We start from the raw sequence: 18,520 nt of genomic DNA, 5'->3' as shown, positions 1-18,520 counted from the left end.
TAGTAGTGCAACCCTATTTTGTATATAGCCAATATCTGATGCCATGTTCTTGCTGCATTCTTATCCTCCTGAATATATCGTATGTATATATAAATATTAGTGCTGTTTTGCATTGTTAATTCTACTGCATGCATAGCTATTATATGACTGATCACACAATGACCTGTATTTAAATGCCATGCTTTACACATGCATGTCATACTGCCCTGATGAAGATGCAAGTCAAAATGCATAGGCCTCTGTTAAATCCAGCTATGCCTCAGATTCTCATTTTTCTCATTATTGAAACTAATTGGTAAATGTCAAGCGCCAATTTTTACCTTCATCTTCAGTGTCATTTGTCTCGCTGTTTGCTGTATCAGTCTCTTCTGGGTCCAATCTTGGCAAGGACTTAAATACGCAAGCAGTGGGCCAAATTTCTTTCAACTCGCTGATAAAACCCCTATATGTCTCCATGTATCCCTCATCCCCTCTTGTACAAGCCAGCGGAATTCTACCCTTCTTCTCACATGCTGGCCGTGGAGCAGTCTCTTTTTTCTTACTGGGGAGGAAGTTGATTTCATCTGCAGGTGCTGTCAGGGAGTTGTTTCCAAAAACTTGATTCCATCTGAAATATTGAAAAGCAGAATAGGCTGTTTATTTCTGAATTCATATAATATTAGACGCAATTTAAAAAAATATATTATAATTGTTTTTTTTTTACCTAATTCATATTGACAAGAGTGTCCATATCTAGTTAATCTTATCAGAATAACAAAATATTACATTCTGAAGCTGTGCTTTGATACCTGCAAGCCTCACTAGTACATGCAGCATTTGTAAGTCCTATCCTGACAACTGCTTCTACTTTAAACATTAAAGCTGCTACATGACTGCATGTTTCTCCAAGACTGGATTTGAAAGGAGAAATATGTAAGCTGTGATATACAATTTTTCACCATTATTACAGACGCCATTGAAAGTCTCACACTGAACACAATTGAATTGGTACAACAGTCACTACATTTTCAATATATAAATAAATAAGTAAATAAGAACACTGATCAATGAAGACTTACCCGGCTTTGCAGTCGCAGTGAGCAGTGATTATTTCGCCGTTCTCTTTGGCGATCACCCACGGGAGATGCGAATCACGCTGTGACTCTGCTTGGCCAGGTCTAACCTCTGCTTTTAGCACGATCACTGCTTTCTGTTTGGCAGAAAAGATCGGCCCAACTTTTCGAGAAACAAAATAATCATAGGCCTCCAGACTTTTGAAAGCCTTTAATCTTTCATGAGTGAAGGGTCCAGGGGTTTCTAATAAATAAGAATAAATGTCTCCCCAGCAGATTGGTGGCCAAGACACGGGCGAGTCGGACCAACGTTTTTTGTCATCCCAGATCTCATATGGGCTTTGAATAACTTCGATTTTGTCACCAATACAAATTTTGAGCTTCTCTCCAAACCTCCTCCGGTCTTCAGATGTTAAAGTGCTTATATATTGTGGATTTCGCCCTGCTCGACACGTCTTTACAGCCCGCCATACTGTTTGTTTTGTTGCCACACAACCACTCGTGCATGCGTACAAAGATCCTCCTATTACAAATGAATATACTGTAATATTACTTGAAAAATATTTCAGCTGTTTTGTCCTTAAAATGAAGGTCAGGGGGTCCAAAACATTAATTTCTCTCTCTCTCTCTCTCTCTCGCTCTCTCTCTTTCTTTTTATATTAAAATAAATGTATGTTTATTTATCAGTTACACATTAAGATGATCAAAAGTAACAGTAAAAACATTTGCATAGTTTCTATTCATCAAAGTATCCTGAAAAAAAAGTATCACAACACCAATAAGGAGAAATATTTATTTTGCATCAAATCAACATAAATTAATACGTTTATTTAGCAATTACAAGTTAAGTTGATCAAAAGTAACAGTAAAAACATTTACATAGTTACAAAAGGTTCTTTTGAATGTTCTATTCATCAAAGAATCCTGAAAAAAAATCCTCAAAACATTAATGATTAGGAGAAATAAATCATATTTAAATATGATTGATATCTGAAGACACTGAAGAATGGGGTAATGGCTGCTGAAAATCCAGCTTTTCCATCACAGGAATCAATTACATTTTATAATATATTAAAATAGACATTATAGTAAACTGTAATAACATTTCAGAATATGCCTTTTTTTACTGTACAGTCGTGGCCAAAAGTTTTGAGAATTATATGAATATTAGTTTTCAAAAAGTTTGCTGCTAAACTGCTTTTAGATCTTTGTTTTTCATTTGTTTCTGTGATGTACTGAAATATAATTACAAGCACTTCATACGTTTCAAAGGCTTTTATCGACAATTACATGACATTTATGCAAAGAGTCAGTATTTGCAGTGTTGGCCCTTCTTTTTCAGGACCTCTGCAATTCGACTGGGCATGCTCTCAATCAACTTCTGGGCCAAATCCTGACTGATAGCAACCCATTCTTTCATAATCACTTCTTGGAGTTTGTCAGAATTAGTGGGTTTTTGTTTGTCCACCCGCCTCTTGAGGATTGACCACAAGTTCTCAATGGGATTAAGATCTGGGGAGTTTCCAGGCCATGGACCCAAAATTTCAACATTCTGGACCCCGAGCCACTTAGTTATCACTTTTGCCTTATGGCACGGTGCTCCATCGTGCTGGAAAATGCATTGTTCTTCACCAAACTGTTGTTGGATTGTTGGAAGAAGTTGCTGTTGGAGGGTGTTTTGGTACCATTCTTTATTCATGGCTGTGTTTTTGGGCAAAATTGTGAGTGAGCCCACTCCCTTGGATGAGAAGCAACCCCACACATGAATGGTGTCAGGATGCTTTACTGTTGGCATGACACAAGACTGATGGTAGCGCTCACCTTTTCTTCTCCGGACAAGCCTTTTTCCAGATGCCCCAAACAATCGGAAAGGGGGGCTTCATCGGAGAATATGACTTTGCCCCAGTCCTCAGCAGTCCATTCACTATACTTTCTGCAGAAGATCAATCTGTCCCTGATGTTTTTTTTGGAGAGAAGTGGCTTCTTTGCTGCCCTTCTTGATACCAGGCCATCTTCCAAAAGTCTTGGCCTCACTGTGCGTGCAGATGCGCTCACACCGGCCTGCTGCCATTCCTGAGCAAGCTCTGCACTGGTGGCACTCCGATCCCGCAGCTGAATCCTCTTTAGGAGACGATCCTGGCACTTGCTGGACTTTCTTGGATGCCCTGAAGCCTTCTTTACAAGAATTTAACCTCTTTCCTTGAAGTTCTTGATGATCCTATAAATTGTTGATTTAGGTGCAATCTTAGTAGCCACAATATCCTTGCCTGTGAAGCCATTTTTATGCAACGCAATGATGGCTGCACACGTTTCTTTGCAGGTCACCATGGTTAACAATGGAAGAACAATGATTTCAAAGCATTACCCTCCTTTTAACATGTCAAGTCTGCCATTCTAACCCAATCAGCCCAGGCAGCAACTTTTCCAATTTCTAATATTTATGTAATTCTCAAAACTTTTGGCCATGACTGTACAATATGTTTGATCAAATAAATGCAGCCTTGGTGAGCACAAGAGGCTTAAAAAAAATATTGAAAAAATTCTTACCCACCACAAACTTTACTGTAAGTACACCAAATATGAATAAAATTAAAGACATGCCATCTAAAATTAGACCTGTCATCTAAAAACATGCTTCTCTCTTTGATAGCAATAAGCCACAAAATTACTTGACTTATGATCAGTGAGTGGAGGAAATCACAAATCCCTCTAATGCTGTCTACTCCAGCAAAATGTTTTGCAAGTGCCAAGCGCATCAGATCAGGCTGTACTGAAAGTCGCCTGTGCGTTCACGAGTTCTGAAATGGGCAAACTGGTGAAATTGCCCTAATTTATATTCATAAAGAAAACTGTTCAGCTGGCATCACTGCAGTTACAGGCCAGACACAGCCGTAAGGGATGTTCACTCAGATAAATATTTCAGCAAAAATCATCATTTAAAGATGAGATGCTGAATGTGGCATATGAATAAGTGGTGGTCACTCAAGCACAAAGTCTCACCAGACCACAGAATTAGGTCACACTCATTTAAAAACTAGAAATGAATCGAAGGGAGGGGGGAGGAAGAAGAATACTATTTTACTGCATATCCTGTTAACCTGAGCCAACAGTGGAGATCTAAACAAGGGCGTAGGGATCCTTATGCAGGGAAAACACGGCCGTGCCACTTTTAGAACATTCGTCCCCCCACTTTTTGGCAGATAATCAGTGCTTTCATGCCTTAATGTGTCCCCCACACTTGGTAAATTTTTCTACGCCTCCATATAAAGACCATGGTAGAGAGGAGCATAAATTAAGGTGTTGTCATGGCAGATGGTTGGTGAAATCAGTGCCAGGCTGGTAAGAGCAAAAATATAGCACAAAGAGCATGTCTGCGTGGCCTAATCCCAGCACACATGAATTGAAATTCCTAAAATATTTATAATCCTATTTGGTTTCTGCATTCTCTAGCATATGGTATCTGTTCTTTAAAGAGGGAGCATGTTTGACTGTGTTGGTGGCCTGGAACATACACACACACACACACACACACAAACACACACTCTAACAGCGATGCTTCCACTCCTGCTGGGCTGTAGAGGTTATTTCAGTATAGCAGAGATGAAGATTTTAATAATTCAGCTCTGGGTTGTCAGTCACCCCTTGAGGTTCCAAATGTTCCATGGCCAATGAACCCGTTCTGAATGCGATGATCAACCATACACCAGAACATAACGTGAAGATTCCTTTCTGGAACTTAAACTTGCTTTGATCTTAGTTGGAGAGGGTTGGAGATCAGTTTTATTTGAAAATCTCCCTCTTGTGCTCTTTTTCTGTGTAGGTGCTGGCTAAGGTTGGATACTTACTTTATCTGGAGTTTTATTGGGCCTGCTACTCTCATCATCATGGTGAGTTTAACTCACACAAACACACACACTGGGGGTTTAGAGAATGATAGAGCAAAGCCAATTCCACACTGGCGCACACCCACACTCACACGGGGGGGTTCAGATAATGGTCTGCCGAGGGCATTTTCCCAATTATGGGAAAGTCACAGTCACCCCACCAGACAAGCTGAATGTCCCCATTGCTATATATATAGAGAAAGAGGGAGCATGTGTGTGTGTGTGTGTGTGTGGAAGTTAGGTTTTCTTTATCTTTTTTTTTTTATTTGTATATATTTCTGAATTTTTAGTAGCGTTCTCATTTGGGATGTACTGAAATTTTGTGAGAAAGTAGGCTGAAATCTCAACTTTAACACTGCTTTAAGAACCAGTCAGACAACCACATTTTTAAAAAAAGATTTATTTTTGGTGTTATTAGTATAAGACTGTGTAGAAGTGACAGGAAGCAAAGTGGGAGAGAGAGGGGGGTGAGAAGCCACTGTGACATGTAAAGACATGTAAAGAGATGCACATGGACAAAAATTTTAAACATTTATGCAGTTTACATTTGTTAGTTTTTTTTCTAATTGTGTACACACAATGTGTGACGTAATCCAAACACCATTATAATAATAAAACAAATAACAATAATTCAAACCAAAAAATATGTGTATATAGATGTTTGTAATAGTCAGTATTATCGACAGTGATAGATGCATAAATGCTGTTTTCAGGCTTAGAAAAGCATGGAGAAAGATGAATCCTCCATTGAGCTATTCTGAATTATTTTATTAATTTAATTTAATCCGTAATTTTCCATTCCAAACATAAATTTCTGATATATAAGTGATTATATGCTCAGTAAGGATTTCATGAATCACAAATTAATTGTAAAGTCCTCTTTCATAGTTTTAAATAGTTTGTATCATGCATTTATTGTTTTGTGTTGCAGCTAAATGTTATTTTCCTGGGCATTGCACTATATAAGATGTTTCACCACACAGCGATTCTGAAGCCTGACTCCGGTTGCCTGGACAACATCAAGTAAGGCATTTATTCTGTGTTTCAATGTGTGTGTACTTTATTGCTTTTCTTGCTTACACATTCGACTGTCTTTATTTTCACTAAACACGCAATAGTCCTTTAATTCTGGACCGTTCCTTAGAGGTGTTTAAATTAGAAGAATGTTCTACTGCCTATCTAAAATTAGACAGTTTAAAGTGTCTTTTATCTGTCATTTTCTCCCTTTTATCTGTCATTTTCTCATGGGACCGAATCAGTAATGATTAAAAAAAAAAAAAACCTTCACATAAATCACATTCCCTGTGCTATTTATTCAAATTAAGTCAGCATCATCTTTAAGAGCTAGGACACTTGGGGCTGGCGTATCAGGGTGTACTGATACACAGCCAGTAATGTGGAGGATCAGAAAGTGTGTAATGCACAGTGTGTAGCAGGTCTCATCTATACACTACAGCCCACTGGCAGACAGTACATACTGAATCTAGGTTAGTTATCATATTTTAGTGATTGATTATTCTTTTTGATGTTCAGAACACATGCAGAGGAGTCACTGTTTAAATGCGGAAATTCTGCACAAATATTCATGTTATACAACTATTACAGTACCCTTATTTGATTGGACAAGTGGCATTCCAGAAACACTGATGTGTAGTACAACAGCAGTGGGACTTTCCAAACTGTCAATTTGTACATTGGTATTAGGGGTTTTCAGGTTACATCGATTTTAATGGTTCAAAACTCTGATTCAATTTGAGTAAGTCATTGAATCATTTACTGTGCTCAACCAAATTCAAGAATGTCTCATATTTTAGTATTATTAATATATTATTATGGTACTGATTTTATGGCTTTCAATTTATTTGTTAGTTTTTTTTTTTTTTAGTTAACATCTGAAACAAACCTACATAGTATTGCTCACAGCCATGCAATGGATGATTCTCCTCCGGCTTCTTTGGAACTTTTTTCATGGGTGAACAAAGTTACTAAATATTAACTTCTACAGGTACCACTTAAAAAAACTGTTATAAAAACTGTATAATTAAGTTTGCAAAGCTTTATTGTGAACAGCTATAGTACCACCAAAAGTATTTTGATCTTTTAGCCACACTTAAAAATGTACGAATGTCAGTACATTAAATAATAAAATCCTGTTCTGTGCAAATGTCATTCAAACGCCTCTAATAACAAATACATTGTAATGTGTAACTACATATTTCCATTTAAAAGTTTGAGGTCAGTAGGATTTTATGTTTATTAGAAGCTTCACCAAGTCTGCTTATATTTGATAAAAAAATAATAAATAATAATAATATTATGAAATGTTATTACAATTTAAAATAACAGTTTTCTGGTGCATTTGGTTTTTTCAGGATTTTGATGAATATAAAAGTTCAAAAGTACTACATTTATTAAAAAAACTTTTGAGCAATTGAATTTGTCCTTGATGAATAAAAGTACACAGTTCTTTCAGATAATACCAAAAATCTTACTGACCTTAAAGTTTGAATGGTGGTGGGTGTGTGTATCTCTGTCTTTATATATATATTTGTATATTATTTCCACACAGTGGGATAAACTCAGATTTTTGTGTCTATGGCAACTATTCACTCTCATATACTGAACAGAAGAGTTTTCTTCTCAGTATACAGTATATATTGTAGCCCTATTGCCATTATCTATTCCTAACCTTACTACTATTAGTCTCTTTGTCACCAAATCAGTAAAATAAAAAAATGCTTTTTAATGAGCTGAGAGAAATGCCTCTGCTAGAACAGTATACGAGATGGCCGATTTAATAAAGTAAAAGTTAAGTTAGAAAATCTGGCCCAGTCAAAAATGTAGCCTCAGCACAAAATTCCATCCAAAGTTCTGAAGCTGCCGTGCGTTGAATGGATTATCTGGGCTCCTGCAAGGCTATTGGCTACTGAGAGCTTAACCCCACCCACCATCGCAGCTCTCACTTTGTCATAAGGTGCAAGGGCTCCTAAACGTACTTGCAGTCTGGCTCTTGATGTTTTTTTTTGGTTTTTTTTTCGTCTTATACCATCACATTCCATCCCCCAATATGTACATTTATGTGGACTGAGAAAATTCAACCATATTTCACTATTATTATCATAAGTAGAAGTTTTCATTTTGTTTGTGTTTTCCATCTATTGAGTTTGTTTTGTTTTATTTATGATGTTTATGAATCATTCATCAGCCTCATCTTTCTTTTTTTTCTTTTTGTTTCCTTTTCCATCCTATTTTTCTGTTTTACATTTCAGCATTCTATTGAGGCATGGCTTGTTATGGATAGTCGCTGGTAAGGGTCTCCAGCCAATCAGAAGTGCCAGTTCTGTGAATCACGCATTCTGATTGGAGTGTTTAGCTGTGTAGTACCTCCACTGTTTGATTGATTCTCTGAATGTCAAAACGATTGAAGTGATTCATCAGTTCCCCAGTGTGGCTCTTTGAAATGAACAATGTAATTATAATTCTTCATGAGTGCGTGCGTGTTCTTTCTCTCTGCATCAGTCCCGAGTTGGTTCAAAATCAATATTTCTGTCTGTCTGTCAGTCAGTCATTCCATCTTGATCCACCATTATTTATTTATTATTATTGTCTCTGATGGAAACATTAATTCATATTTACTGTCTCTCTGCATATCGTCTGTAAAGTTTCACCCTGTCTTTCTGTACATCTGTCTCTCTCTTTCTCTGTCTCATACTTTCTAATGATCTTTGTTTCAGTGCCAAACATTAGCCTGTCACATTAGTGCAGTTCACAGTATAAATGGTTTGCAAGCTTATTATGTGTGAGTTTAAGTGTGTGTGTGTGTGTATGTATATGTGTGTGTAAATGACACCAAAGACTAAATTACATCACTAAATGAGTGTGAGGCTCAGTGCTAAGTACAGACTAGTAGACATTATGGCTGGAGCCAGCTTGACATTTGACTGCTGTAGAATAAAGCCTTTCTTTGAGACAGTTTATAATCTGATCCTACTATTGTCAAACTGAGGAAACAGATACAGCCCAATAAAATAACCTAACATTTTAATATACTTAGATAATATAAACTAGCTGGGGTCATACATGTGTTGAATTAAGCACTTGATCTGTTTAATTTATCTTTATCTCTCTCTATCTCTTAGGTCCTGGGTTATAGGTGCCATAGCTCTGCTGTGTCTGCTGGGGCTGACTTGGGCATTTGGGCTGATGTATATCAATGAGAGTACAGTCATCATGGCGTACCTCTTCACCATCTTTAACTCGCTGCAGGGAATGTTCATCTTCATATTTCACTGCATCCTGCAGAAGAAGGTGACACACACAAGCGCAAATTCACATAAGTGTGCTTCTTCGATTAGTGGCACTTTTGACTACTTGAAAGTTTGAAAATGTTTACTTTTTCAAGCTGTTTGTTATGCATTTATAACATTAGATCATGGCCTTGATCAAGTGGGTTTTTTATATTGTGTGTGATGCTTATTCAAGTTTTTGCAAAAAACAAGTTTGCTACTAGGGAATACTGTAAGTGTATCTCAAATAATTGTTTCTTAATTCTCAAATACTAACTAGGTTGAAAATAGTACCTACTGAAGCTACTCTCAGATCAGTGTAAAAAGAATATTACAAATTATTTTATATAAAGAATCCTGAAAATTCAGCTTTGTCATCACATGAATACATTACATTTTTAAATATATTAAAATAAAAAACAGTTATTTTAAATTATAATAATAATTTTTATCATATTATTTTATTCTTTACTATATTTTTAATCAAATAAATGTAGCCTTTGTGTGCACAAGAATCTTAATTACCCCCCCCCCCCAAATAAAATTAAAAATAAATAAATAACCGTAGTATACTGTATATAAAACATTGTTTTTGAAAAGTGCAAGTAAATGTATAAATACAAAATAAATATAATTTGTTTTTAAAATTTCATCTTAAACATCTGGTAAAATTTAAGTCATGATGAAGATCAAATACATTTGAATCTGTCCTCTAAAGCTAGAAAGATTATTTTTTAAATCATCCTAGCTGACAGAAAAATTCCCCTAATTTGAAGAATCCTCCATGTATGTTATGCAAACATCTGCAGTATTGGAATCACGTGCACATACGCATACTGAGGCTCAATTGACCTCTTTCCTGGGCATTTTACTAAGGGTTTACTGGCCTCTCATTAGTAATGATCTCATTAATCAACCCCTCTGTCACATGCATGCTCAATTAGAGACCCTCAGCTCATCAGATTTATTTAGCTCATGATAGATTTTAAACCTTTTAATTATCTGATGGCCCACCGGTGGATTGCTTCCAGAGTCATTTAGCATGAAAATGCTCATATCCCCATAAAACTGGTGCATTTTAGCTTTAAAAGGAAACAGATATTGTTTCAAGAAAAATAATATGTGTATGTGTGAATATTTCTATCATGTATTGCCAGGCAGAAAGATCTACCCATCTACCTATATATATATATATTCTCTCAAAGACGCACAAGAACCTGTTTTTACAAGATGAGGGACTGATCTAGGCTTATATGGGTTTTATGGAGACAGCAGTGATTTAAATTGAAAGCTGTTAGTCCTGTTTTGTTGAGATATTTGACGAGTTGGGTGTTCAGTCATCCATAGAGACAGAGGAATAAAACCATTGGATTTTATTTGGCCGATCTTTGAGAGTTTTCTTTCAACAGCTGTGCAAACAATAACATAGAGTCCATGTTAACAACATTAAAAAGCAATTATGGCTGTATTATTGCTGATACAGCGGGGAATTTTGTACTGATATTGGTCATTATTGTTATTATGTCTAGATTTTTGGATGGAGCAATACAATTTTTGGTCCTTGTTGTTTGAGAATTGAGGTAAAGGTTGTGATGTTGAATGTATGTGTGTGTTTCCTGATTAAGATTACAGCGTTAGGAAGGTCGTCCAGCATGCTAACTATTGAAGTCATGGAAGTGATATGAAGGTTCCTGCCATGCCATAAAAGTTCACTTTGCCGTTCACAATCGCGCACACACACACACACACGCTTGCACAGACACACTGTAACTTGCAGGAACTAAGATGAACCCAGTAAACTCTTTAACACAAGGACACAAGGAATGGCTAATTGATAAAAAAGTGTAATCTAATTACAAGAAATGCTGACTAATTAATCAAATCACAATTAATCACTTACTTCAATATCTGCTAAGGAAATCTCCCAAATGAAGGCTAATGGAAGGTATAAGACAACTTTTTCCTTCAAGCTTTAAAACATGTTAATGTGCACATCTTAATCATTACTTTTAGTAGTGAAAACCATTTAAAAATAATTATAAGATACAAATATCATTAATTGTTAATTCATAAATATCATTGAGATTTGGCAAGTCATATCACAATACATTTTACAACCTGAACTAACCACAAAAAAATATTAAAAGGAATTTGATTTCAGAACTCGAAAACATGCTTGTCATAGAAGAGATGTCATTATATGTATGAATTGCATATGCACGTTTGAAAATATTCTTTCTTCAGTTTATGTCCCACCTGTTTAATTAGTTTGTCTTCGTAAAAATATTTACACAAGAAATTAGCTGTAAATAAAATCAGATGAATGTGAGAATGTTTATAGACACATGCAATAAATACACACACACACGTATAAATAAATATATACACACGTGTATCTCAATAGATTAGAATGTCGTGGAAAAGTTCATTTATTGCAGTAATTCAATTCAAATTTTGAAACTTGTGCATGAAATGGTAATAATTATTTGTGCCAATTAATTTAAGAGAGTCAACTACAACACCCCCCCCCCCCCCCCCCCCAGAAAGAATAAAACAAACAACAAAAACTTTGGTTTACCAAACTGTATGTGTGTGTGTCTTTGCAGGTGCGTAAGGAATATGGCCGATGTCTCCGCACACACTGCTGCAGTGGGAAGAGTGTGGAATCAACCATCTCCACTTCAACAAAGACCAGTACAGCCCGCACACCTGGACGCTATTCCACCAACTCACAGGTAACACACACACACCTGCAGGGGATCCTCCAAAACCATCTCAAGTGATTTTTCTAGGCCAGTGACTGGTCAATGCAGTCATCAGCTTGTTATTTATTTGCACAGAAAGCACTTTAGCTCTGGCGTTTTTCTTATTCATGGATGAATACCATCCCACATGACCCAATTTCCCATTCAGCCTTATATTAAATGGTGCACTCAGTTTTCTGCTCACCTCGCTATTCGTGAATATAATCAGAAACTTTTTCAATGCTTTATTCCAATTAGCCATTAGCCATAGTACAGTGCCAATAACTGTAGACAAAAAAGGAAAATAAAAATCAGCCTCACTGATCGAATGTCTGTATTATGTGTGATGTAAGATACTACATATAAAATAAGTTATCTGCATTTGGTGCATAATACAATTTATTTGTTTGCTTTTTTTGGACACTGCTTTCCTTTCGGTTAGAAACTGAGCATCGACCCCCTCTCTTTCTCTGTTGTCAGAGTCGTATTCGTAGAATGTGGAATGACACTGTCAGGAAGCAGTCAGAGTCATCTTTCATCACCGCTGATATGAACAGCTCAGCAACTCTCAACAGAGGTAAAACCAAACACACACACACAAACGAGCACCCATGTGTAAACATGTACACAGTATTCATACACATACATATTGACAGAAACTGTACACACATAAACACACACATACACACACGCACAAGCACACACACAAACACACACACACACAAACGAGCACCCATGTGTAAACATGTACACAGTATTCATACACATACATATTGACAGAAACTGTACACACATAAACACACACACACACTTAAAATAGGATGTTTGGATCTGAAAATTGGAACAGAAACCAGTGGTCATTTGACTCCTATAGGTTCATCCTGACCAATGAGATTAGCCAGACACAGAAAAATAATATACCCTAAAAGCAGAGATTATGTTTCTTCAACTTTGGTCACTTATTTGTTGCATCGATAATATTTTAACATTTTAACACCTTGGCCTTCATAATTTACTTTTGTATAAAAGTATATGTTTGCAAAGTATAAAACTTTATTGTTTTACCCTTGTCCTTAAGACAGACTTTTAATCTGAATTAATTGGTATTATATATCTCATAAAATATGAGTCATCACATTTTAAAAACGATGAAAATCTAAGCAAAGAATTTCATAAAGATACAGTAAACCATGTGACAGCTGTTCCTTCCTATCATAATCAGTATTTTTACTACTAATAAACTTAGTAAAAGTGCACTAGTTTACCAAGGATACAAATTAGTCAGCGAAGAGCATGCTTGAATGTGACATGGCATGTGAAGAAAAAAAAGATGAAATGGAGAATATAAACAGAATACTTATAGTGTGTGTCATTTCCAGTCAAGCTGCAATGTAGCTTAAAAAAAAATGAAACAGAAAATGTTTGCATGTGTGTTTAGGATATATAAAAACAGGATATATCAAAAGAAACGTGTCGATTGGTTTATTCCAAAAAAGTTGCAAATGTAATTTCCATCATCACAGTTAGTTCCACCATAGAATGTTGTTTGTTTGTTATGGTTATTAGACAAATGACAAACTAGTAAGTCTTTTAACAGTGTTCCCAAGGCCAAAAGTGCTCATAGATAAAGAATCTAATGAGTGCGTTTATTTAATGAGAGAAAGAGAAGAAAATCTGGAATGTAACAGGAAATCTCCCTAACTTTTTGACCCTGGAGTCCACATGGATCAGACATCTGTGTATGTGCTCATGTTCTGCTCATTCTCAAACACTCTGTTATGTCCAAGCACTAATATGATTTGCTCCTCCGAGCTCCTTTGTCTTTTCCGTCTTGTGTAAACAAGAATGTGAGAGCTGAAACCATGGAAAACGCTCCCAATCAAGTCACACTGGCAGGACACAATACCAAACATCAACAGCTGTCCAACATAAACATCATCTATGCTGAGTTCTGCACTGATGTTACTCTCCACATGGGAGGTTTTACATTCCTGTCCACCCGAACTAACATGTTTAAAGCTGTTTAAGTTTACTGACTCCTTGTCTGCATCATTCTAACTGTTTACTGTACATCTTTTTTCTGTCTCTTTATTGCTCCTTCCTTCTGTCTTCTCTCAACTTCCTGCCTCCATATCTGTCCTTTCTCTCTTTCTGTCTCTGTTTGTGGGTTTGTAGGTACCATGGCTAACCATCTCATCTCCAATGCTTTGTTACGTCCTCATGGCACTAATCCTTATAACACACTACTGGGAGAGTCCGCTGTGTACAATAACCCTACTGCCAACATGTTCAACACGCAAGGTTTGCCTCTCACATACACATTTACAAACTTTAGCACTTTTTGGATGGTAAAGTGAAATCTACATGACAAGGAGATTTGAGGCAAAATATTCACACTGCTTTCACACTGTATTTCCATTCAATGAAAGTTAATCAGCACAAACATTGTCAAGTTAAAACTTTGCCAAAGATTGTCTTTTTTGTTTATATGACTGCTATACATTTTTAGTATTGTTTTTATTATTAATAAATCATTTAGATTAAAATGCATTTTTATAAATATCAATTTTATATAAATATGTATTTCATTAAATATCTTACACACAAACATATGTTGTATTTCCAGAAACATACATTAGAGTAATCAGTGTTCAATGCCACCTATAAAAATGAATTTGAATGCATTTCATAAAATAACTTTATTAAAAGATTTAATACATTTATTTGGAAAAATTCCTTAGTTAGCTATAATCCTCTAATTTGCTCCAAATTTTGATTTATTCATAAAGCTGTCAGAAAACAATATGGTGGTGGTTTTGATAATTTTACTATATAAGAAAAAAAATATCTTGATTAAAATCTCTAAAAAAAATCTTTTTTTTTTCTAGATATTGGTCAATAAATAGAGGACTAATTTATCAAATTGAATGTTTATTTAACAATTCTTTTATTGATAATGATTAATATTGTTGGACTGTTCTATTCAAAATTGTTCTATTATATATCATATTTTTTTTAATTGCAAATTAGCACATTTCCTATTCAACTTCCTGTTTAATTCATTTTAAATTCTGCTCAAGTTAAAGGGACCTAAATAATAATATTCTGAATTGTACTCAACACAGATTTACTAGAAAAAGAAATGATACAAAGTGTTTGTTCACCATGGTGTGTGAAATACAAAACTTTCTAGAATAATACTAAAATACATTTAAAAAATGTTGGTTTATTTCATATAGTGATTATATATGTATATTTTAAACATTAATTATTACAATATCTCATGTTTCTTGAAACACTCCATATGTTGAGCATATTAGAGGACATACTAATAGGAAATTCATGTTGGAAAAATGTATTCTCTCAATAAATTCTTAATTTGCTGCTTATTAATAGTTAGTAAGGTAGTTGTTAGGTTTAGGTATTGGGTATGATTAGTGATGTAGAATAAGGTCAAGTTTAATAAGGCATTAATATGTTTTTAATTAGCACTAATACATGGCTAATATTCTAGTAATATGCATGCTAATAAGCAACTTATAGGTGTTACCTATTCTAAAGTGTTACCAAAAACTTCACAGTGGTAAATTTCTTTGATATCCTTTCTTTTTTAATTCAGCTTCCTTAAATTCAAATATGAAAGACTATTCTGCATCCTATTCATTACCTTGGGAAATATAAAATGCATTAATATTCTAATGGTACTCATACACATACAAGACGGTCCAGAGTTATCATTGATATCCTCCATACATACTTCCTGTGTCTAATTAATGAGCTTGTTTATGTTGTTTCTATGTCCATCTGTTCTGTTTAATAATTTGGTGGTATAAGAATATTTCAGCCTAGCATCTGTCCTAAACTCAGCAGGTTAGCATTCAGTCACTAATGCCTGTCACAGTCTGAGCTGAATATAATACTTCTTTCTCTCTCTCTGTGGACATGTTCCATAAGCATTTATGTATGTAATCATTCTCTCTCTCTCTCTCTCTCTCTCTCTCTCTCTCTCTCTTTCTCTGTCTCTTCTTTCATGCGGGTCTGCAGCCTCCTACAGAGATTCAAGTATGATTCATTTACTTTCACAACAGCTCCACGTTTATATTATATTCTCCTCTGCTTCTCTCTTCTTTAATCTTCTTCTCTTCCTCATCCCTCCTGTTCCCTCCTCTTCTCCATCCTGTTAAATCCGCATCCCTCCTATTTTCATCTGTTTCTTATTTGATAAAAGTTAATATCCTATTCGATATCATCTTTCATGAAGCATGATCCGATTCATATTACCATCAATCATAAATACTGTATATATAATCTTTTTTGGTCACACTTTATTTTAAGGTCCAATTCTTGCTATTAACAAACAAGTAACTGACTTTAGTCTAAAAAAATGCTTAATTTGTTGCTTATTAATAGTTGTTAAGGCAGCTGTTAAGCTTAGGTACTGGGTAGGATCAGGACTGTAGAATATAGTCATGTAGAATATTTGCTATATAAGCACTAATAAACAGCCAATATGTTAATAATAGCGCATGCTAATAAGCAACTAGTTAATAGTGAGAATTGGTCCCGTCTGTTACCGATTTTTGTTTGTGTGTGTGTGTGTGTGTGTGTGTGTGTGTGTGTACCAATATGTTGTAAACGAGGTTCTGTTGTCATTTCCTCTGTTTCAGAAGGCATTCTCAACAATGCACGGGACTCCAGTGTAATGGATACACTGCCGCTTAACGGTAATCATGGCAACAGCTATGGTGTGGCCGCAGGCGATTACCTCACCTATAGTTCTCGCGGCAGCGAGCCTCCAACTACACTTGAGAAGAAGATCCTGAAAGAGCTGACGGCAAATTACGCTCCGTCGTACCTCAACACCCAGGAGCGACAGGGAAAAGCCCACCAGGGCACCTTGACCAATAAACTCAACAACCACCTGGCCAACGGAGGGGTCCCGGGGTCATCGTCTATGGCCAAAGATGACGTCATGGTGCTTGATAACCCAGGAGCATTTCACCGACACGACGACGGGGGCGGTTTAAGCCTGGAGCTCATTAGGGAGGAGTCACAAGCGCCACTCCTCCCACCAAGGCCACCCCCTACGGAAAACCATGCCCCCTTGCACACGTTTTCAGCTCACCGGCGCCTGCCACAGGAGAACAGCGAGAGCTTCTTCCCGCTGCTCCCCAACGACACGCACACACACTCCTCGCACACACACACTCCCCGCGCACACACACACTCCCCCCTCAGAGACTCGCTCTATACCAGCATGCCTACGCTCACTGACCTCCCTCATGGCACTGATGACCTCATCAACGGTCTGCATGATGACGAAGATGATGAGGATGATGACGGCGAGGAGGAAGAGGGCAGCGAACTGCACCTGGCCAACGGCAAAGGGGTCGTAATGGAGGCAGACGATGTATACTACAAAAGCATGCCGAACCTGGGCTCCAGGAACCACATACAGGAACTAGAGAGCTATTACCAGATGGGACGCGGAGGCAGTGATGGGTTCATCGCTCCACCTGAGAAAGAAGACTCATCGCCTGAAGAACAGCCACCAGACCCCTCACAGCTGGTCACCAGTCTATAGACACCGACACACACACACAGCGTGTGTGTGTGAGTGTGACACAATGCACAAGGCATGGGATACACTACCTACTGCACTGATAGAGAGACTGATTCCAGATAGTCCCCGCATTCCAGTACATACGAGTATCCTGTCACCAAAATCCTGCTCCAGTTAGAACCAGTAACCAGAAACTAGTAACCCATTCCTACGCTAGAACAAGGACTACCGCGTGTAGGCAGGTCTTGTGGACTTTTTTCTCCTCAATCTCCTAGGAAGACGATCTGCTGAGTGAAACTCTTGCGGCTCGTCAATTCGGAGACGTGGACAAACTTTTGCTCCTTGAATCATTTCCATAGATCTCCTTCATCCGATGGCTGTCTGATTCTCCTCAAAACTCGCCATGAATTGTGGAACAGACTGCATTACCCACAACTCTTTAGAAGACTTCTCTATGTTTCTCTGCTGCACACATTCCTTCTTGTTTAGCACCGTTTCTGAGAGTGAAATCACAAAAGGCGCATCTATTCTTGAAGACTGAGGACGCATCTTGTTTTCTTATGTTTATTTTTCAGTAATAATCTCAGTTATGGGAAAGGTAATCTTCACTAATTACAAAGAAATGGAACTGTTTTCCATGTAAAATGTACAGATTCCCGATATTGCATATGATCGTATGCGTTTCATGTTTTTTGACATATTTTGCCCCTTGTATGTGTTTTTGTAGACTAGACCAACCCTGCAATGCTGTGCTGGTCCTCCAAAATACTATCCCTGATAACGCACAGCACAAACACACGCTCACCTATCTACATACACACTCTTGTTTGGAAGGATGACCGTGGAAACACTTTGTCATTCTAATTCTCACTGTGTCCATGATAACCAAGAGACTCTAGGGAAATGATTGTTGTGTGATTGACCGCTATTGCAGATTGGATCCCAAGGAAGCTGGAATGTTGTCATGTCATGAGTTCTAGAACGTTTACCC

The 18,520-nt window shown here is 36.8% G+C and overlaps 1 protein-coding gene across 1 annotated transcript in view; it reads left to right on the top strand.

Moving 5' to 3' along the window:
• LOC132143601 (adhesion G protein-coupled receptor L3-like) overlaps positions 1-17,947 on the top strand; it is a 113,933-nt gene extending 95,986 nt beyond the window's left edge. The window contains exons 17-24 of the mRNA XM_059553973.1: positions 4,873-4,939; positions 5,868-5,959; positions 9,076-9,244; positions 11,829-11,957; positions 12,447-12,543; positions 14,142-14,267; positions 16,011-16,028; positions 16,634-17,947. Of these exons, the coding sequence (XP_059409956.1) occupies positions 4,873-4,939; positions 5,868-5,959; positions 9,076-9,244; positions 11,829-11,957; positions 12,447-12,543; positions 14,142-14,267; positions 16,011-16,028; positions 16,634-17,550 (1,615 nt within the window). The 3' untranslated portion in view covers positions 17,551-17,947. The remainder of the gene's footprint in view (positions 1-4,872; positions 4,940-5,867; positions 5,960-9,075; positions 9,245-11,828; positions 11,958-12,446; positions 12,544-14,141; positions 14,268-16,010; positions 16,029-16,633) is intronic.
• The last annotated feature ends 573 nt before the right edge of the window (positions 17,948-18,520 follow it).

The sequence above is a fragment of the Carassius carassius genome, chromosome 7 (genome assembly GCF_963082965.1).
Source record: "Carassius carassius chromosome 7, fCarCar2.1, whole genome shotgun sequence".
Classification (NCBI taxonomy): Eukaryota; Metazoa; Chordata; class Actinopteri; order Cypriniformes; family Cyprinidae; genus Carassius; species Carassius carassius.
This window is presented reverse-complemented; position numbering and strand designations above follow the sequence as displayed.